The sequence below is a fragment of the Cydia splendana genome, chromosome 2 (genome assembly GCF_910591565.1).
Source record: "Cydia splendana chromosome 2, ilCydSple1.2, whole genome shotgun sequence".
NCBI classification, from domain to species: domain Eukaryota; kingdom Metazoa; phylum Arthropoda; class Insecta; order Lepidoptera; family Tortricidae; genus Cydia; species Cydia splendana.
This window is the reverse complement of record NC_085961.1, coordinates 15,773,595-15,796,158: the sequence shown is the minus strand read 5'-3', so window position 1 is coordinate 15,796,158 and position 22,564 is coordinate 15,773,595. Positions and strand designations below refer to the sequence as shown.

Genomic DNA, 22,564 nt, shown 5'->3' with positions numbered 1-22,564 from the left:
CTGGTTGGGGCGCCTCGCAAATATTATAACCGTACATAGACCGACATCACAAATCCAAGTAGACTGCTATTATACCAAAGTTACTCTCGTCAAGTCTTTCTTAACTAGAATAATCTTCATTTGGTTTGGTCGCATGCAGTAAATCAGCCATTGGTTTGCTGAAAAATGCCAATACCCGACGCATTACCTTATGGAATATCTGAGGTCATTGAACCTCAATGCCGCTTATCTTCAATAGCAACCGAAATATATTATTGATAAGAAATAGACGATTTATACCATCTTAACCCCAAAATATTATTAGTTTATCCTAACTGTTCCATCATCATCATGCCTCATCATGTAACTTGACCACAAGGTACCTTTTCATTACATACAAATTATTGGTCTTTTTTAAGATTATTATGACGAAGAACTAATTAAATTGGGGGCAGTTTAATGTAAATTAATATTTTCTATTCATAAAAGATAAACTATAATATGATTGATATTTTGTAGTGATGTATTATTAGATTTATTTCCATAAGGTACCTTTTCGTAAATGTATGGAGCAAATACTGTTATTGTTATGTAAGTTTAAAGTGGCATAAGGGGTTAAATATAGTATTTAGTTGGGGTTTTAGGATTTATTTCATTTGAATGACAGAATTTCTTTCATATGTGCTCAGAAAAATTGATTGTGTGTCACATTAAAAGTAAAAATATTCAATTTTGTGATTTTATATGAAAAAGTCAGAAAATACATTTTCACCTCTAAATCGGTATTGTTTTTTGCTTAAACTGTCTGTCAGTGTCGTTTTCTAATAGATAAAATTTAAATCTTGAGAGCTCATTGCAATCAATCGTGAAAATGAAATAAAACTTTATTTTCAAGAGATTGGTTAGTATACACATAAATCAGTCGATATCAAAAGTTTCTATTTGCATTACAGAACAAGTCGCAATATTTTTTTAATCTCAGATATATAAGGCATTATTATTTGTAGTCAACTATGTAACTTACTTCAGGAACATAGTTTTTTAGGCGGCTAAACTTAAAACTTCTCTATCGTAAAGTTGCTCATTTCACAACATTATTTTCAAAAAATCATATCTCTGTAACTACGCAACCTAGAAGGTTGATCTTTTGTGTTATCGATAGGTTATTTATTGTAGATTACTGGGGTATGCATAACTCCATACCCGCCATAAGGTACCTTTGACCGTGGGACGTCACATATTGTGATATAACTTGACCTTGCATTCGGCCTCGATATGTATAAGGAAATGTATTCATATTTTATTACTTTTATTAGTAAATAGCTGCAATCCCAATTTATTATCTTTCTCTTTATTTACCGCATATTTGGATTGTTATATGTAATATGGCTTTTTGGTACCATTTAACTGCCATTTGGGGCCATACTGAAAGTTTGTGGATTCTGATATGAGACGACTTTTTTTTCTATGTGGCCAGTTCCAGGAATTTTCAATATGCCCTAAGTAGGTACCTATTTATTTATTTTCATATCTCATGCTCTGAAAGTGGGTCGTTGTTGTTCTAAAAGGTGCGCAGAAAGTGATACGTTTATGCTCTAGCGCAGAAAAGTGGTGTACTCCTCTGCGTCCCCGTCCCATGAACAACTGGGTGGAAACAAAATGGAAAAATAGTGTCTTTATTTCCTCGTCTGGAACAATTGGTAATTCTTTAATTTTACAAATCCCACGTTGATCCTTTTTTTATAAAAAATGATGTAAGTAATTTGTTAAAAACAAATTATTCTTGATTTCTTTCGTTGAATTCTATTTACTCGATTTCAAAAAGCGGGAACCAAAAGGAATACACCAAAAATATTTTTTTAAACCTTACGCTTGCGTAAATGAGCAAAGGCAGAATCTTATACAGCCACAGTTAAACGTTTGTACGATATTAAATTGGTTTTTAAAGTTATTTAGAACTATATTCATTAAAATAAAATAAAATACAAGATAAAAGTTTCTTATATTATTAATTAAATTGTTATTTAATATTAAAAATACTTTTATTATATTATGACGTGGTGCGGCGCACCATGGTCGCGGTGCGGTCCGGTAGTCTGTTGCGGCTTTTAGAACGAAAAAGTATAAAATTAAAAAAGTACGAGGCAATCCCGCTGATTTTCATACTATAATGAACAAATTATTTTAAAATTGTTGTAGTTTGTAAAAAAATGTGTGTTTTCGTAAATATTGCAATCTAAATGATTTTCGTTAGGGGTGATTAATCTTCACGCATGTAAAGTCTCCGATTGCAAGTAAGTCCTAAGGAAAAAATCATGGCCGTAGGTTTGTTATGTACTTCAATTACTGATTTTGCGAAATTGCCTTGTCTTGTTTGGTTTCCTCGCATTCGATATGAAAAGTAGAGTGTTTAACTCGGGTGAAAGGCACCGTTTCTGTCTCGGACTATTGGCGCTCTCACTGCGTTCGAGCGCCAAACTACCTCGACAGAAATGGGTGCCTTTCAACCCTTGGTTAACAATCTACTATTCTATCAATAGTACGTTGAACAGCCAACTCCAAGATTGACCAAAAGTTCCTTCAGCTTAAATATCGTGCACTTACGAGTAAGTCACGTCAACTCCTTTCTTAATTCACTTCCTTTTTTGAAATTAGTACTTACTCTATGTAGATGTGTCCTCAATTTTCCTGCCGGCATGTACTTATACTCGAACACATCATCATCATCATCATATCAGCCAGAGGACGTCCACTGCTGGACATAGGCCTCCTCCATAGAGTGCCACAATGACCGGTCTTGCGCCACCCGCATCCAGCGGACTCCTGCGACCTTAACCAGGTCGTCACACTCAGGTCAGGTCGTCAGGTACTCGAACACGTGTGACAATATTTTGTGCCTCGACCTTCACAAAAATGCGATCCGCCCTAACTCACTTAAATACAAATAAAACCCAGCCCCACTTGAACTAGCGAAGTTCCAGATTCCTGGCAAATTAGATTTATCACAGAGCGGTTCGCTGATTCGATTCCCGCGCGTGACACGGACGCCCACGAAGAATAAAAACGTGTAGAAGCGAGAGCACCAGGATCTACTTAAGAATAGTAGATTGTTAACCAAAGGATGACAGGCACCTATTTCTGACAAGATAGTTCATCCATTAGTTCGAGTTTGAATGGGTGCGTTTTACCCGAGTTAAACACTCTCCTTTTCATTTCGAATAGGAAGAAAGTATAATAAAATTGTTATTATGATAATTATTTAATTAATCTAATACTTTTTATAACTTCAAGCTACATTGAAATTTATTTCTCTCTCATTTATATCTTAACGAATAATTTATTCATGCGAAAATTGACCCGGGTATTCTTATGAATTGTTGGAAATCCTAAATTCACTGTACCTACCTACAGTTTGTGACTTTGAATAATTATAATTATTTTCTTTCTTTACTCTTTTTAATAGGTACGACAGTTATTCCAGATGGGATTATTGAACTTTCAAACATCACAAAACAGATCGAATGCATTTCGGCTGCAACTTATTTGGGAACTGTGTGGCAGGCATGCATCTAACGTCATTTTCACTAACTAACACAATACTTATTGCGCAAACGTTTGCATTGGCAAAGTACATTCTGCTTAAAGTCAGCAAGGAATGAAAGCGAAAATTCTTTTCAGAAATCTTATTTACTGTTAAAGGATGGCTCACGCTAGACCGAGCCGTGCCCGGGCCAAAGCGTCCGACATGTCATTTTCTAGGTTAGCTGATTAGTGATCACGTGGTGATTTCCATAGAAAACGAAGCGCCGGAAGCTCTGGCGCGGCCCCGGCCCGGTCTAGCGTGAGTCATCCTTAAGGATCGCTTCTGCTCGGCTAACGTTTATTTTATTCTTTCAAACGTGTCGCAGTAATGTGACAAACATTGATTTACAGCTATTGGGTACGACTCGGGTCTGGTTTGAAACGTGCTGACAATTTCGCAAAAAGAGTACTCACAGTGTGGGTACATACATAAAATATAGTTTCTAAAGCATTATAAGTTCTTCTAGATATTGTATAACTCTGTACCTACCTTGTTAATTACGAGCCTCGTTATTTTTGATCCGACGTCAAAAATGTAATAGGTTCTATTTTCGGGTGTGACTCACTTGGTTGGTGTAGTTTTTTATGTATGGTTTATTAACATTGGTCAATTATTCAAACCTTGGCTAGGCCCCCTGAGCGGATCTAAGTAAAGGTAATTTCATATTTTCTGTTTTTGATAATTTTTGTCGTAGATTATCAATTAAACATAAGTACAAGTACCTACCTACGACGAAACAAACAACGATATAAACTTTAGTTTGGATATCAGTATAGTACTTACGTACAGGAGCAGTACTGAAGCCAAAAAAATGTAACACAAATACAGCCTAGTCATTTCTAGGGTTGCACCGACTCAATTTACATTTTTACGTTTCTATTCAGCATTCAGAACTTGCAGATTGAATGGAAGTCACCGTTTCCTCTGTAAATAAAATGATCTGGATAGGAATCCAGATCATTTTATTTGAATCTATATTGAGAACAGGAGTTCTCAATATAGATTCTTTATCGGCTAACTTCTTTCTATTTTTATTACCTCTGTCATTATACCTAACAAGGAATGTCAGTGCCACTGCATACATAGTATCTACCTGTGTCTATATGTAATAACGTCCTTCTAGCCTAGTCGGTAGTGACCCTGCCTGCGAAGCAGGAGCTCCCGGGTTGGAATCCTCGTAAGGGCATTTTTTGTGTGTTTATCACAAATATTTGTTCCTGAGTTATGGATGTTTTCTATGTATGTAAGTATTTATATATAATATGTGTATATTATATATATCGTCGTCTAGTACCCACAACACAAGCCTAATTGAGCTTACTGTGGGACTAGGTTGCTGATCTGTGTAAAATTGTCCTATAATATTGCTTTATATAAAGCATTACGTTTTGGGAACTAGACCCCTACTTCGGATTGGATATAGGTAAGATAATTGCTAATAATATTTTAACCTGTTTTTTTAAACGAATTATAACCTTCATTTATTGTCTTGCTATTATAGTCGGATGAGAATATAGGTAAGGTAGAAGTACTAGTGCTCGACGCTGCACTAGTATTCGACATGGACACTTTATGTCAAAGTGACAAGGATTAAATTTGTATATAGAAAAATCTTCGCCGTTCAAATTTAACCTATATTACTTTGACATAAAGTGCCCATGTCGAATACTATTAGTGCAGCGTCGAGCACTAACTAGTACTTCTACTTACCTTAGGTATAATAATGTTATTCTTCCTCCACATTATACATTTTCATACCTGACTTTTGAGGAATCGATACTTGGCAAATCAAAATGAGATTGCTGTTCCATGTATGGAAGCTCGGAGTAAAGTATGGAAGGTAAGCCACCTCTGAACCCGCATTAAACCGACTGTAGACTGTATCACTGTCACCTTATCGGGATGAAGTCGAAATAGAATTTAAATGTTCTATTTTTGAATGACATCTCCATGATGCTGTACCACAATCGAGAGAGTTGTCTCCGCCATTCTAAGTCTTTTACGCCTTATTGGCTCAAACAATAAGAATAAAGAAATCGCTTTCTATCGAATCAGTTTCCAAATGCTTTTTTCCAGGACTATTCGCTCAGTTTTCTCGTCACGTGCCAACCCTAATGTACTGCATAAGGGAAAAACAGCTTTCAAAGGATCGCTGTGACGTCATTAGTGGATTCCAATACAGTTGAATCTGAAAAGCAGTAAGTATATACAGATTCAATAGTGTTTCCTATCTTTGGGATTTGGTCGAAATAACCTCTCCAATTAATAGAGACGGGTATTGACTATTGAGTGAGTCGAGTAGTTTCCTTTATGGTTTGTGTGTTGTTACTTGTTTTGGTTGATAATTATGGAGGTACTTGCTGGAATCCTGAGCTTTATTAATTAGTATCGTATTGGAGGGGTCCATCGATTTGTTTGGTAACCCTTGGCGGAAGTTCCCTTTGTTGAAATTTTTATTTACCAGTCAGATTAATCTCATGCTTAGCACACTAAATATTTTGTAGGTATTCAATTCGTATTTGAAAATTTGTCTAATACAAAAAAGTTTTCTTTTCTAGTCTAAAAATACTTTATACCGTTTAAATTATGTACTTAATCAAAAGTGATATTTAGACAGTAAAATTAACTCTCTAATAAATTTAATGCTAACTCCATTAATATAATGTTCATTATTATTGGTCAGTTAACGACCATTATTCAAACATGCTATTATTTAGAACCCATTGAAACTGAACGTTGTTACGATAACAGTAAAGTTCAATTTGCCGTGGGAATAGGCGGTAGATATTACTATATAACAAAGCCCATAATTCATACAAGTTTGCCTATTTACTAGCATGGAACATGAATTGTATACTGTTACACCCTCGTATCTATTAATTGTGACAGTCAAAAAGGATTTTTAACAAGCAGATAATAAAGTATAATTTCCTATTGATGCAAAGTAACATACGATAATTATAAAGCACGTCGACGTTGCCGTTTATCTAAACAATGGTTAGTGTAATTTGGAACTAAGTAAAACTATCATATCTCGCTGCTAGTTTCCTTTTCGTTTTGAGATAAATATGAAAACCAGATACCTACTGAAAACTTGAGAAGAAGGTACCTACATAAGTTAACCAGCGATCCGGCGCCCCTTGCCCCCAGTAAATTAATATTTTGTTTGGTTTTAGCTAAATTTTGGAATTTATTGACTTAAGAATTTATTGACGCAATGAAAAACATACACTCCAAAAGTTAATAATATGTTTACTGTAACTCTCTCGGGGAATTAATTTTCTGATGAAATCTTTTTTCTCAAACATACTCCAAAATGTATGCGTTAAACGCCTTCTACACGGTCGCCGACAAGCCTTCTAACCGTCTGACCTTGGTCTGTCCTCTGTATGTGGGTCCGTCTGAGTTGGCTGGCTAGACGGTCGCTGACCACAGTGTGTTCAGAACTTGCGGATGGACTACACGCGCACAAAATGGCCCCTAGCCTTTCGAAATTGCAAAAAGTTGGCATGGTTTTAGTACTTATAAGTACTATAGACAAAATAAAAGAAAAAAAGAAACGAATATGGATGAAACGGTGGTTAAAAAAAAGGCAGCTGTTGAGTCATTGGAACTTAATAAATATGTTGGACTACGGGGACATTCATAACTTTTTGAGAATGGAGAAAAAAGTGTTTTATGAATTGTTAGAAATGGTGCGTCCTCTAATAACCAAAAAAGACACAAACATGAGACCTGCAGTGTCTGCCGAGGAACGGCTTATCGCGACACTTAGATATTTAGCCACCGGAAGGGATTACAAAGACCTTAGATACAGTGCAATAATTTCACATCAACTGTTGTCGGAAATAATTCCAGAAACTTGTTGGGCTATCTACAAGGCATTAAGAAAAACAATTAGGGTAAGTTCAAAATTATTTATTTTTTAAAAACCAATAATTCTTTTAATAGTTCGTTTGCCGGACCGGAGTATACGACCGTATTGTCGATGATATTTACACCCTCGTTATCCATAGAAGAGGCGGTGAGTGATGAGTGATCTTGGGATTCAGGCACATGTATGGTAGGTGGTTCTGTGTAAGTAGGATGTGAAACTTGGATATGAATGGGAGAATATGTGATAGGTGAAAGTGATGCGGGATTAGGGTTTTGCATTTGTGTTGGGGCCGGCGGCGACTGGACGCGAACAAGTGTACAGGATGGCGAGCGATTCGGAGTTGGAGGTGACTGGATGTGATGAGGTGCATAGGTGACAGGTGTGTTTTGGGAGAAATGAAAGGATGGCGAGGGATTAGGGGTTTGCGTTCGAGTTGGAGTCGGAGGTGACTGGATGTGATGAGGTGCATAGGTAACAGGTGTGTTTTGGGAGAGATGAAAGGATGGCGAGGGATTAGGGGTTTGCGTTCGAGTCGGAGTCGGAGGTGACTGGATGTGATGAGGTGAATAGGTGACAAGCGTGGGATGAAAGGATGGCAAGGAAGGCGGAGGTTGAGTATGGGTGTGAGCAGGTGAACATACTACAGGTGAAAAAGCTCGTTGTATAATTTGTGGAGCATACACAAATTTACGTTGGTGCATCTGGGGTTGAGGTGATGGATTGAAGGAAACATCAGATGACGAGTGAGGTGACTGGGAAACTTCTGCCGAGAAAGGAGACTGTATGAAATAGGGAGAGGAATTGTATTGAGGAGCATGGGTGTGATAAGCATGACGAGGATTAGCTTCTATTTTTGAATCAGTGGTTAAATTGTTTCTTCTGGCGAGAAAAAGTACATCAGAAATAAGCTTTTCTGCTATTTCTCGCTGATCAGATGAGATTTGCTCTAATGTATCGCCTACGTATATTCCAAATGGGTTCGTTTCCTTTTTATTTTCTTTCAATAAGTTCTCCGCTGTATTCAATAACTTCTGTTGTTGTATCTCTATGGCATTAAAAGGTTTCTGTTTTTTTCTTTTTGCACTAGTTTCGATTCGGCCCTGAAACAAAATAAAAAAGTAAAATTAACAAACCGCAAACCAAGTAGTTTGAACGCTGTAGATTGATACAGTCCTTCCAACTGACCCTCTGTTCCCTACCTTACGCTTCACAAGTAATACATATTAAATTTTATTTTACAGCTGCCATCTACGCAAGAAGAATGGAAAGCAACTGCACAGTTATTTGAGGATCAGTGGCAATTCCATAATTGTGTTGGCTGTATGGACGGAAAACATATTTTGATACTAAAACCACCTGGAAGTGGATCTGTATATTATAACTACAAAGGCACTTTCAGTGTTGTCTTATTTGCTGTAGTTAATTCTAATTACGAGTTTATGTATGTACACACTGGATCAAACGGAAGCATGTCAGATGGAGGAATTATAAAAAATACATTGTTTTATGAAAAACTCATGAAAAAGGAAATAAATTTGCCAGAGTCGTATCTACTACCCGGGACTGATGTTTCTGTGCCCTATGTATTTTTGGCAGATAGTGCTTTTGCGCTTGATGCTCATGTTATGAAGCCCTTTCCCGAAAGAAACATTACAAGGGAACAAAGAATATTTAACTACAGACTAAGCCGAGCCAGAAGAGTGGTCGAAAACGCTTTTGGTATACTTGCGTCTCGATTTAGAGTATTCCAGCGACCCATGAATCTCAATCTTGAAAACGTAGATGCAGTTGTCCTAGCAACTTGTGCCTTGCATAATTTCTTAAGGAAGAAGTCAAGAACCTATTTGACATCAACGTGTGTCGATAATGAAGACACAGATAGAGGTGTAGTAAACAATGGTGCTTGGCGTCAAGATGGCAATGTACTTACATCTGTCCAAAATAACTTTCAGAGACATATGAATAACGGAAAGCAGGTTAGAAACGTTTTAACCGGTTACTTTAATGGTGAAGGTAGCGTCCCATTTCAATATAGAATGGCAAATGTAGTGCCTACGTGAATCTATAATGATGTGTGAATTTATTCTACAAATATAAGTACCTACGTACTTTATATGAGGAATCCGTTGTTTAATTTTCGATGTAATTCAAGATGCTTCCTGTAACAGGAGCAATAAATTAAACTAAAGGCTGTACTCCTCAAACTGACCAACATTTGTTCAGCAACTTTTAAAAATTATGAATCCTTTAGACTTCCTCTTTTTCATACAAAATAAATATTGCCTTCATTGTACGCTGACATCAGTGTGTTTGACGTTACTTGTCACGCTTTTAACATGACAAAATTTGCAATACATTGCGTCTTAGAATAAACTTTAAAGTGTAATAAAAATCAAACCATGAGTTATTTTCAAAAGTTGCTGAACAAATGTTCGTCAGTTTGAGGAGTACAGCCTTCAGTTTAATTTATTGCTCCTGTTACAGAAAACACACTTTATAAATTTTACAGTTAGGTCAAGAAATGAATGCTCAAAAAACGTTGTAGAGGGAAATGCTAGGAACACAATTTTTGACTCCGTAACTTTGTTTGGACTAGTTAGGAGGTGAACATATCAAAAGTCCCTGGCTGTAGCCCCGCTGCTGGGGGGTAGAGGGGGGTAAGAAGGTCGAATTTTTCGGTTTTTCATTGATATCTTGGAAACTTTGCGTCTTAGCGACATGACTACTAAGACAAACCGAAAGCTGATAAAATTAGTTACAAGTTTTATTCAGTCAAGTTTTTCGACATCATGAATAGTTTTTGAGATACCCGCTCTTGAAAGTTTATTTAGGGATTTTAATTTTATCTTGATATCTACGTCAGTGAAGCTGTTAGGCCATGTTTGGTATCATTTTCGTATAAATCGGGGGTGCTGAATTCATTTATGGTATCACATTGACACTATTCCGAAGTAATACCAAAGTTTAAAAAAAAAATATTTTTTTAAATCCCTCTTCACGCTTAAACCGCTGAACCAATTTCGTTGTAATTTGGTATAGAAATAGTTTCAGTCTCGACACAGAACATAGGATAGTTTTAATAACCAAAAGCATCTTTTGAGGGTGTGAAAAGTGGGGTGGAAGTTTGTATGGGGAGTCAATAACCGCTGAACCGGTTTAGATGAAATTTAGGACGGAATACATCTGTGATTTAGATGAAAATGATACCAAACGTGACTTCAAACCTTACCTTGAGCAGTATTAACCTCAGGAATTCAGTTTCGTCGACGAAGTTGAATTCCCCCCATACTCCATTTCACAACTTTAAAGGATGATTATTGAGATAAAATGTATCTTATGTCCTGTCTTGGGACTCGAAATATCTGTATACCAAATTTCAATTAAATCGGTTGAGCGGTTTAAGCGTGAAGAGGAATTTAAAAAAAAAGGTATCTGTTTAAAGTTTATATGTTTTTTCTTAGGAATGGTGTCAATGTGATACCAAAACTGAATGATACCAAACACGGTCTAGCAGCGTCACTAATGTAGATATCAAGATAAAATTGAAAGCCCTAAATAAACTTTCAAGAGCGGATATCTCAAAAACTATTCAAGATATCGAAAAACTTGACTGAATAAAACTTGTAACAAATTTTATCAGCTTTTGGTTTGTCTTAGTAGTCATGTCGCTAAGACGCAAAGTTTCCAAGATATAAGTGAAAAACCGAAAAATGAGACCTTCTTTCCCCCCTCTACCCCCCAGCACCAGGGCTACGGCCGGGGACTTTTGATATGTTCATCTCCTAACTAGTCCAAACAAAGTTACGTAGTCAAAAATTGTGTTCCTAGCATTTCCCTCTATAACTTCTTATTGCTTGGCCTAAGTAGGTACTTTTACATATGGTGCTACTTTACCGCCCTAGAGTGGGATTAAGGAATATACGCGCCTTTGTCAAAAATTTAAAGGGCCATGTACTGTAAAACTTTGTACAGTCACCTGCAATAATAATATGTTACTCTTCGAATGCCGCAAAAATATGTATGTGACACGCCCTTAAGGGGCCCACTGATGATTAACAGTCCGCCGGACGGTATCGGTCTGTCAAAACAAAATTTTGACAGTTCCGAACAACTGACAAGCCGATACCGTCCGGCGGACTGTTAATCAATGGGCCCCTTTATGGCTCTACAAATAAGATCGTGTCTTATATTTTTACGGCCTTCGTTGTGTAACATATTATTGCAGGTGACTGTACAATACAAATGCGAAAAGGTAATTCGCGACACATGTCGATTTAAAACACTCCCTTCGGTCATGTTTCAATTATCGCCACTCATTGCGAATTTCCTACTTTTCCCACTTGTATCGTAATGTACTATTACAATACACGTGCTAAAAGGTAATTCGCAATTCGTGTCGATTTAAAACACTTCCTTCATGTTTCAATTTATCGCCACTCATTGCGAATTTCCTATTTTTCGCACTTGTATCGTAATATACTATTACAGTACATATGGTGCTAATTTACCGCTCCACTGCGGTAACTAGCACTATACGTGCGTAGGTATGTCGAAAATTTAAAAAGCCAAATGTACTGTAAAACGTTTTACAATACACGTGCTAAAAGGTAATTCGCAATTCGTGTCGATTTAAAACACTTCCTTCATGTTTCAATTTATCGCCACTCGTTGCGAATTTCCTATTTTTCGCACTTGTATCGTAATGTACTATTGAAACATGATAATTTCCTCGTAAAACTCGCGAGAACGAGACCACGAGAACAACGCCGTCCTCGAAACGCCGGAGGTAAAATTTTAATCCATACTATCCATACTAATCCATATCCATACTTAATACTGATAACATAGGGGCTGTCCATAAATTACGTCATCGATTTTTGACCTCCCCCCTAAAATCATCTAAAAACCGGGCAAGTGCAAGTCGGACTCGCGCACGGAGGGTTCCGTACCATAATGCAAAAAAAGGCCAAAAAAAACGGTCACCCATCCAAGTACTGACCCCGCCCGACGTTCCTTAACTTCGGTCAAAAATCACGTTTGTTGTATGGGAGCCCCACTTAAATCTTTATTTTATTCTGTTTTTAGTATGTTTTGTTTTTCTGTGAAGTCCCCAATCCGCATTGGGCTAGCGTGGGGACTATAGCCCAAGCCCTCTCGCGCTCGAGAGGAGGCCTGTGCTCAGCAGTGGGACGTATAAAGGCTGAAATGATGATGTTTTTAGTATTTGTTGTTATAGCGGCAACAGACATACATCATCTGTGAAAATTTCAACTGTCTTTCTATCACGGTTCGTGAGATACAGCCTGGTGACAGACGAACGGACGGACGGACGGACAGCAGAGTCTTAGTAATAGGGTCCCGTTTTACCCTTTGGGTACGGGACCCTAAAAATCATGCTTCAAATGACCCTGTTTCCTCCTACGTCATGCTACCATCATCCGATTTACTGGTGCACGATTTAGTTGAAATTTGGTATAGAGATAGTTTGAGTCCCGGGGAAGGACAAAGGGTGGTTTTCATTGAAGAAATCACCCTTTAAGGGGTGAAAAGGGGGGTTGAGGAATCAACAAAATGCAGATTGAATAAAATAATAGCTATCTACCTAAATTAATAATTCCACGCTGACAAATTCGCGGGCAAAAGCTAGTACTAAATACGCGATTAAGTATTTGACTAATAATTTAAAATTATTAAATCATCATCATCGGTGAGACACAGACATATTACTTAATATATTAAGAACGGGTCACTCACGTATTCAACTTAAAATACAGTGACCCGTTCTTAATATATTTAATATCATCGGTGAGACACGAAAAACTAAAAAAAATTACCCGCCTGTAGGTACCAGTTACCCCACGCTCCCCTAAGCATTATGGTTCTCACTGTACAGTCGTAAAGAACTGTAATATTACGTCCATGCACATGAGACATGACAGACAAGACCTTCACAATTGCATATTTTGCAAACACAAATATTACTTACGTCTTCGTCTTCGCTCAGGAGTGAATCTACGCCTGCTCTTTTGACTTCATCTTTTTTGTCCAAAAATGTCATTAGGTCAAAGTACCAAAGATTTGGTTTATAAACTTCGCTAGCGCCGGATCCTGTGCGGTTTTTTGATTCTTTAACCTGTAAAATATATGACATGTTTATACCACGGGCCAGGAGCATATTTATTACCAATTTAGTCCACACACACAGTTGACACAGTAGTTGTATACAGGGCGTCCCAAGACTATGGGACATTAAGGGAAAGTACCTTAAATATCGTAAATAGACAGGATATTTTACTGAAAGAAGACATTATTTTAATTTAAAAAACTATTTAAACTGCATTCTTAGATTTTTAAATAATTACATGGTTGAACCAGGAATCGAACCCGCTACACTAGAAAAAAAAATACCCTGTAGCTTTGTCATACCGATCGAAAGGCTTCATCATAAGGATTATTTTTTGCTAAATAACATAGTGTCAGAAATAAAAGGAAGATGTTAAAATTTATACATTTATAATTCAAAATTATTCGATTTAATTTATCAAATGCTCAAAATGAGTCCCATTCTGTTGAATACAAAGTCGCACTCTTTTGATTATTTCGCTAAATTTCACATCAAATGTTAAAATTCATGGTCTTCCTTTTATTTCTGATACTATGTTATTTAGCAAAAAACAATCCTTATTGATGAAATTAAACACAATCCACTCAAGCACCTGCATGAAAACTAGGAGCAAACTGCACCTAGCACACATTGCTCTCCTCATAGACGTATATGTCACTTCCTACTTTGTAATTATTTAAAAATCTATGAATGCAGTTAATATTGTTTTTTTTAATAACATAAAGTCTGTTTGTTCTATCTGTCTGTGTGTTTGTTGTACGCACTGTTTCGAGTACTGTATTGGAATATGGAATAGTAATATTGTCGTAATTACATTTTCAATGATAGGTACGAAATACTTAATTTGAAGCAAGGCACATCCTTTTGGTTTCACATATTTGTCACTGTTTTATACTTACATTACATTTTATGTCATGAATAACACTAAAAGTTATGAATCTTAATTAATGTAAATTCCTTAGCATAGCATAGACACCTATACAAAGACACAACAAAGGAAATATTGGAACACATAAAACAAAATCGACTGTTTACTTAACTATAAATGAGATAGAACTTACCTTCCTTACTTCCCTCTGGTAAGAACTTTTGAGGTTTTCTATTTTTCTTTTCACTGTGGCTTCATTGGCCTCGGGTTCAATTTCTTTATATTTGGTTACTAATATTTCCCAGGCATTCTTCTTAACAATTTTATCAGAATATAAATGCGACGACAGGTCCCATAAACAGGGTAGGTCACGATAAATTTCTAGTATTTCAGCGATCACATCGCGTTCCCGCTGCGGCGTAACCATGGCGAGTAACGTCACGAGCGCACACGGCGCGTCCTCCCAGCGAAATGGCCTAGTGCGGTCGGCGACGGGCGGCTACACGGTGCCGAACCGGCCGCTCAGACCGCGGTCGCTGGCGCGCGCTCGCATGCCAAGGGCGTCCGGAGGTCAAACGAAATTTTGTTGGTAACCACTGTCTACACGGTCCGGGACAGACCAAGGCCACGCGGTCTGGGGGCTTGTCGGCGACCGTGTAGCAGGCCTTTAGTGTCACGAAATGAAGACATGAAGTTGTTAATTTATGGCTCCTTACATTACTTCTTGACCTAGGCCAAGAAGTAATGTAGGGAGTTAGTATGAAATGTACATTATTGTCCGCTGCTCTAACCTTTTAAATTTGCTCATTAAGATTAGACTGACAAAGGAAATATTACATACAGCCAACGACCACTCTCACTCACATTAAAATAAAATATAAATCTATGGTAAGTACTATATTTATAAGCGGATAAACGTGGTGCCCGAATAGCTTTTTCAAATGTCAAGTTTAAAAAATAAAAAAGGCGGCAATTTAAACATTTTTATTTTAGGTTGTATTGTAGGAACAATTGCTTCATAAGTCAGAAACGCGCATGTGACACCCATAATACAGGAACATCCATAGACTACGAAAACCGCTTAGCGTTACTTGTTAGTCTCCATAGGCTACGGTGGCTAAAATCGAGAAATAAAACTGTTTCAAAATTTAATTTAGCAAGGAGCAAGTACCAGGACCTCATGAGAGTCATGAGTTACGAAAAGGTGTCGTTGACCAACCCGCTCTGGGGCGCGGGGCGCGGCGGCCGGGTCGCGTACGAGTAAGAAGGTATCCCGGCTGCTCGCGTATCTTAGCTGTATAATTTTGGTTTGTTTACCTATATGATTCTACTAGTTTAAAGTATTATTATTACTTGATTACTTAGTAGTTATTTTAATTATAATAATATTTTCTTACATTGTTTGAGAAAAGCACTATACAAGCCTTGGCCGGAACAGGGATTGCAAGACTCGCTTTATCTACCGCAATCTCGTCCTGCAATCCCTTACTTCACGGCGTCTGCAGTAATATACTATTTCTTTCCCTCGTGTTCTCATGAAATCCATCATCAGAATTTGACTTTAATAAAAATGTTGCTTAAAAACATAACTTGCTGAATAAACGAAACGAAGAAGGCATATCGCCAAACGTGAAATTTGTTCCGTTCTGGTCTTCATCAGCAGTTCCACTTCATCAAATATCACTTTCTGAATGTAAATGCTTCATTTGAGAACCTCTTCCTTTTGTAAGTAAGTTGTGGTATATTCGTACCATAAGCATTATGAATTCCAAAGGTTCAGCATCCCAACCAAATAATTTTCAAAATTTTCAAGAATTTTGTGAATCAGTGTGAAATTAGTTCGACACGGCGCCTGTAATTTCGCAACTGAATAGAGGACAATTTGTGACGTCACATGCAGGCATGTGCGAGGAGCGGTAATTTGTTGATATGGCATTAATATAAATAATACAAACATACTTTATTATTATTACAATACAATAACAAAAGAAACAGTATATAAATTAAACTGTGGTAGACATAAGGTTGTCTATGTTAAAGAGCGATCTCTTTTTTTTTTTTTTTTTTTTTTATGAAATAGGAGGCAAACGAGCAGACGGATCACCTGATGGTAAGCGATTACCGCCGCCCATGGACACCCGCAACACCAGAAGGGTTGCAAGCGCGTTGCCGGCCTTTAAGATGGGAGTACGCTTCTTTCAGACAACCTTTGGGTTTGAGTAAAATTGAGAATAAATTAATAATAATTTACTACATGAAACACGCATTCCCTTTGCTGACAAAGTTAAAAATGTTTATAAAACATGCAACAAGTTTTAAAAAGGATAATGACTGTATTAACTAATATACCTAATCTTAATCGCATAAATATAATTCAAATCTCTATCAGTATATCGTAGTCAGAGTAGTCACAATCATAATCTCTCACTTATTGAAGTGATTTTCCGTAGATAGTTTTGCTGATTTGTATGTATATTTTACTGTAACTGACTGTATGAAATTTGATTGATTGCATTGCATGTTATTGTTTGCATAGTTTATTGTTTGACTTAGTGCGAGTGATAACTGCCAGTACCAGTAGCAAGCTACGGTTCAAATAGAAACTGGGTCTGGGCACGTCTGGGTGTATTTACCTAAATTGTCCCGTGCTTTATAATACGAAATTGACAAAACTCGTCTCCCAGTAGGTATGGCAACGAAATTGGGTGCAGCAAGTTTCGCATCAATATTTTTTTTCATTTTGCGTTACCCTTTCACATGTTTCATACCTCACAGTGCTCTTATTGTGTCAGGTTGAATTCCACACATAATTATTTCTGCCCGCAGAGCAATGTGTTCCGAACGTGCGCGAAAATTAACGCACGCCAAAATGGGCCATAAGTTAAAGCCCGCAAGTTCCATTATTAAATTAAAATATTATTGTACAAGCAACGAAAGAGTATGTTCGGAAATATTGCTTGTGAATTATAAATTGGATGCAGATTCTGTACAGAATGTTGTACATTAAATAAAATAATAATGTAATGTAAATTGAGTGCCACTTTGTAGGTACGTTTTATTGATTGGGCTGATACTGTTTATATGATACATCGAACGTGACGAACAAACAAAGCATTACCTACTTATTGAAGAATGTACTAATTATAGATCAGAAGTGTTTTTATATTTCCTACCTACATTAATTAGTTCACGATCTGGTCTCTCTGAGGATCACCGTCAAATAATGAAAATAGAAATAGAAAAAAAGAGATTCGCAATTGCCGACTATTCGTTACTACGTGATTGGGTTTGGGCTCTACTATTATCTAAATATTAGCTTATAAGATTTTTATTGTAAATGTATATATATGTTAGTTTGTAGGGTATGTATCTACGGTATGGGCTTTATTTGCCTGATAATATATGATATTTGATTTACCCATTATATTTATTCATTCATCCACTAATACAAATAGAAAATAGCTATTTTGAGAAGTCATTCGTACCACATTCGTATTTTTTTATATATAAATAAATCGGTTTGTAGCATAGGACATCTACAACTGAGACGTGTCCTGCAAAATCCAAAAATAGCAACGCGAGTTTGGTTTATGAAATGTGTAAAAACGTGGTGCATTTTTCTGGCGTTTCGAGGTGAGCTCTGTGCCATGTGTCATGCGCGATACGCCTGATAACGCCGCGCGTTTTTGCTTCACACTGTTTAACAGCGAGACAAAACAAAATAATGCTCTGCTATGATATGATATCTATGCATGTACCTACCGTGTTTTTGTGCTTTGGTTTTTCGTTTGTACCTAAGCGTTGGTAGCTTAGCGGTAAGAGTGTGCGGCTTTCAATCAGGAGGTCACGAGTTCAAACCCCGGCTCGTATCTACCAATAAGTTTAATAAGGAACTTAATTTTCGTTTGTCGTGGTGGTGAGATGTACAATTTAATCTATTGAACTCGATTTCTACCGGCTTGCCTATCCCGAGACTACTGAGCAACTCTGGTTTGCCCAACGGCCATGTTTTAAGCTCTGTTAGTTGAAGATGGAGGAGTATTTTTGTCATAAACTCGCGTGCTACTGTAGTATTTCCAAACTAATACCGTCACCTCTGAAAATATCGATACGAACAAACTTCCAAAAATATGTATATACACGACCCATATACATATGAAGGTGTAGGTATACGTATTTTTGGCACTTCAGACGTGACCGTATATCGTTTTAGATGTTTGTTTTGAGCTTGTTTATTATCCTTTAGTGGAAACTAAGAGATCTAAATAGATAATTTTAATGTTAAGTTTTTTTGGGATAGGTCCTACCTCAGTAACAACCTTTGTTATATTACGTACTCGTATAGGTACGTACTAAGTACAAGGATAGATAGTTTGGGACTAGCTTGATCTCTTAAAATATTTATGCATTCACGCCGCTAGGAGTAAGTAAATATGTTAAGGATACATCTCTATCTGTGACCTACTTCCCGGCTCTGTTGAAATTGGTATATATAATATTCTATATTGTATGGACTTTCGATGTCCATTTTACAAACTCACACTCAATCTGTGTGCTTCGTATCACAGGATAACCCTACCCTTTAGGTTTGATGGTTTTGATGTAGGTTTTATAAGTTCTCCTATAATAGATATTATACTGTTATTTATCATAAGAGCAACAAAGTTGTATGAAATCAACACAATACTTATAGTAATTAGGCTCTTAAACACTGAAAAAAGTTACCGACTTTTGAACCTGACTCTACACACGGCCTAGATCACGGATTTAAACTTTATATGGATTCAATATCATTTTAAGCGACATTGTTTTATTTCTTTTGCATTTTTATTCACGTTATTGATCGAATTGTTTTTATTTTCACCTTTTTAGTAGCCTGCAAATAAGTAATCTCATCTTAGACCAGGAAACATCTTAGTCTATGAGCTGAAATATTCCATATATACTTACCTATTGAAAGTTTAATAGTTATTGTTACACTAGGGTCCGATGATGGAGCAGTAATCAGTCAATCAATCAATCAATCAGAATTTTGTATTAAATCAATTTTAATTTAATACAAAATACTGATTAAATCGATTTAACTCTATTACCTGGATTAAATTGACATGGTGACCATTGTTGTATAGAGAAAATACTTTCAGTTTCGTTTAGTCTCTTCTTCCTCGCGTTATCCCGGCATTTTGCCACGGCTCATGGGGGCTCGTTTAGTATCCATAAAAAATATAACGCATTTAGGATGTCCTAAATAAAAAAACAAAAAACAATTATTATACTGAACATATTATTATACCTACTGATAATGTATTATCCCATTGCGAATATTAGACGAGCGTCCTTTCATGCCTGTACTGTATGCCTACAACTATGTATTTATAAATAAGACGTTAACTAACTTTCTGTTAAGCAGCCTGAACCATAATAGACTAAGCAAACAGGCAAACCCTTGAAACTTTGTTAAGCTGTTGTTTATAGACTTATGATACTAATCATCATCATAACTTATGATGATGATTACTTATTTTATTAGGTTTTCCGTAAAATACGGAGATGAATACCTGGGCATTTTCATTTAAAATTGCACTTTAAAGCGCGACTTAAGTCGTGTTTCAGTAACGTCTAACCGTTACATTCCTGACAAAATGTATGGGATTTGACATTGACCGTCAGTTTTGTAACGATTGTTAACCGGCCGTTAAAGGTGCACAGTTAAGTGAAAATGCCCACCTACATTATGGGATACCTGAAGATGTCCAGGAAAATACAATCATACATCTTCACAAAACCTATAGAAAGATATTTAATTGTATTCTATTATCTGATTTTAAATAAGAAAGTTGTCTGGGCAGTTGCAACACAGTAATTTACATAAAGACAGCGTGCTATCACGGCATCTAATGAACAATTCGAAATATTGGCATTGCTAAATTTACACTTGATGGCTTTTCCTAGATTTATAATTCTGTATGTATCTTGGAAATCGATTCGTGAATTATGTATAGGATAGCGTGGCCTAATTGGACTGCGTTATCTAATAAGCGATCAAGCGACATTAGTTTAAACACAGAAAATGAGTTTCAAAGATTAAATATTACAATTGATTTGTTTCTTATTTATGTTAAAAAATGTACAATTTTTACTCTTAAGACGTAGAAATTTATAAGGTTATAATGCCTGTTCAAGTTTTGAAGTCATTGGCATAATTCAGCTTAATTCTTTAATGTAATGGTGAAGTTACGTGTCAAATTATGAGAATTTTATTCTTTGTTGTGAATACACGTTATTATTCTGTGTATTTTGCGAAAGCGGTTTAGGCGCCTAATTCTTATTTATATAACGAATATGTGGACAAGTATAATATGTGGAAAATTCTATTATTTTTATGTCCCTCAATAAACAAGTAAACAAGGCAAAATAGCACATTATTCCAATTAAGTATGTCTATACTTAATTGGAATAATGTGCTATTTTTGCCTTGTTTACTTGTTTATTGAGGGACAGCCGTCTGGCTGAGGGTTGGGATTTTTGATTGATGCTTTTCTCAAGAATACAATGAAACAAATAAAAAAAAACTTACAAATACATATTTAAATCTTACAAAGACCACAATAAACATTGAATCGCATTATACAATGAAAATGATTGAATTTGTTTTCATTTTCACACGGCATCAGCTACGGTGTGTGATTTGGCGGAAATTAATCCCTACACTATCTAGAAATTATGGAATTACGAAATATAATATTATTTTTCTCTTTATTTATTTCTCATCTTAAGTTAGGTTATTTTATAATATGAATATAAAAGTAAAATATAAAAACACTAACAAAACAATAAAAAATAATATAAACACATTATAAAAAACCTAACCTAGGGTGCCGCCAGGGCTACAGAAAGAGGAACCGGCGGACTATCCGCTATAAATATAATATTATTACTATGGTATTTGTGAATTAATGTTTGAGCAACATTGTATAATAAGATATACATATAATTATTATAATGCTACCCGTTGTCTTAATGGTTTACGCCTATAATGTAAAACTTGAGTGATTCTCACAGCGATGCTTTCCCAGGTCAAGACAAAGGTGTTGTCTGAGTGCCCATTACCATTTTGGAGCACGCATTATGTTCCTTTCTGGAAGTAGCTACTTTATTATCATTTAATAAGGAATAATAACATCTTATAGTTTTATAAAGTGGGGCACTGAGGGGAGATCCTATAAAATACATATACGTACAAGGAAACTGTCTTAGAGATCTTCATTTCTTTGTTTTACACGAATTTTTTATTATGGTCAAAATTGTGAGTTAGGTATCCCTGAAATCTTGAAAGATGTAGGTAAGTACCATATTACAGTAAAACCTGGATAATTGCAATTTCAAGGGACCGGCATTTTTTTGTCAATTAACCAGGTTTTTCATTTAAGCAGGTCGTGCCAATTAACGAGGTTCAAAAATTCGTTGTGTCAATTATAGAGGTTTTCATTAATAGAGGTTGCATTCTGACAAATTTCTTTTATGGAGGTGAAAATAACCATTGAAAGTAGATTTACAAGCTTACTTTCTGGGTTTCTGGTCCATGACTTGCACTTTTATACTACATTAATTACTACTTTATTTTCTTATTAATCATTTGGGTTTAAAAAATTCCCTTGAATTGAAGAAGAAAGTTTTATTGGAATGTAAAAAGCATACTTTGTTTTTGATTTAATCAAAACTATTTCACCTACCTACCTATTTGGCTGTGATAGATATTAGATACCCAATAAATAAATTGAATTCTGGATGAAGATTTAAAATAAAATGATCATTGCTATTAAAATATTGTTTCTGCTGTCTACAACTACATTATTTCAATTACAGAGGTAATCAATAAGTCTCGTTTCAATAATAGAGGTAATAAGAAGAGCTAAAATAACGGTTTTTTTTAGCACAGTGTCAATTATAGAGGTCTTAGTTGCGATGTGGTCAATTACAGAGGCAAAATTACGAAAAGCACTAAAATCTAAATTGCAATTATAGAGGTTCCAAACTTTCAATTATAGAGGCATTTTGGTCTCAAGGGACCGGGACCGGACCTTTCGTTGCAATTATTGAGGTTTTCCATTTATCCAGGTGCCAATTAACCAG

The 22,564-nt window shown here is 36.1% G+C and overlaps 1 protein-coding gene and 1 long non-coding RNA gene across 2 annotated transcripts; one reads left to right on the top strand and one right to left on the bottom strand.

The window, feature by feature from the left end:
• The first annotated feature begins 7,329 nt into the window (after positions 1 to 7,329).
• Positions 7,330 to 10,854, top strand: LOC134804649 (uncharacterized). Its single transcript, XR_010146172.1, has 2 exons — positions 7,330 to 7,464; positions 8,681 to 10,854. It is a non-coding gene; the product is annotated as an uncharacterized LOC134804649 (long non-coding RNA).
• Positions 7,458 to 15,075, bottom strand: LOC134804640 (mucin-2-like). The gene is made up of 3 exons (XM_063777751.1): positions 14,625 to 15,075; positions 13,426 to 13,572; positions 7,458 to 8,539 (listed from the first exon to the last, which is right to left on the bottom strand). Exons 1-3 carry the CDS (start codon positions 14,856 to 14,858, stop codon positions 7,481 to 7,483), a joined length of 1,440 nt encoding a protein of 479 aa, XP_063633821.1. The 5' UTR covers positions 14,859 to 15,075; the 3' UTR covers positions 7,458 to 7,480.
• Between the last annotated feature and the right edge of the window lie 7,489 nt (positions 15,076 to 22,564).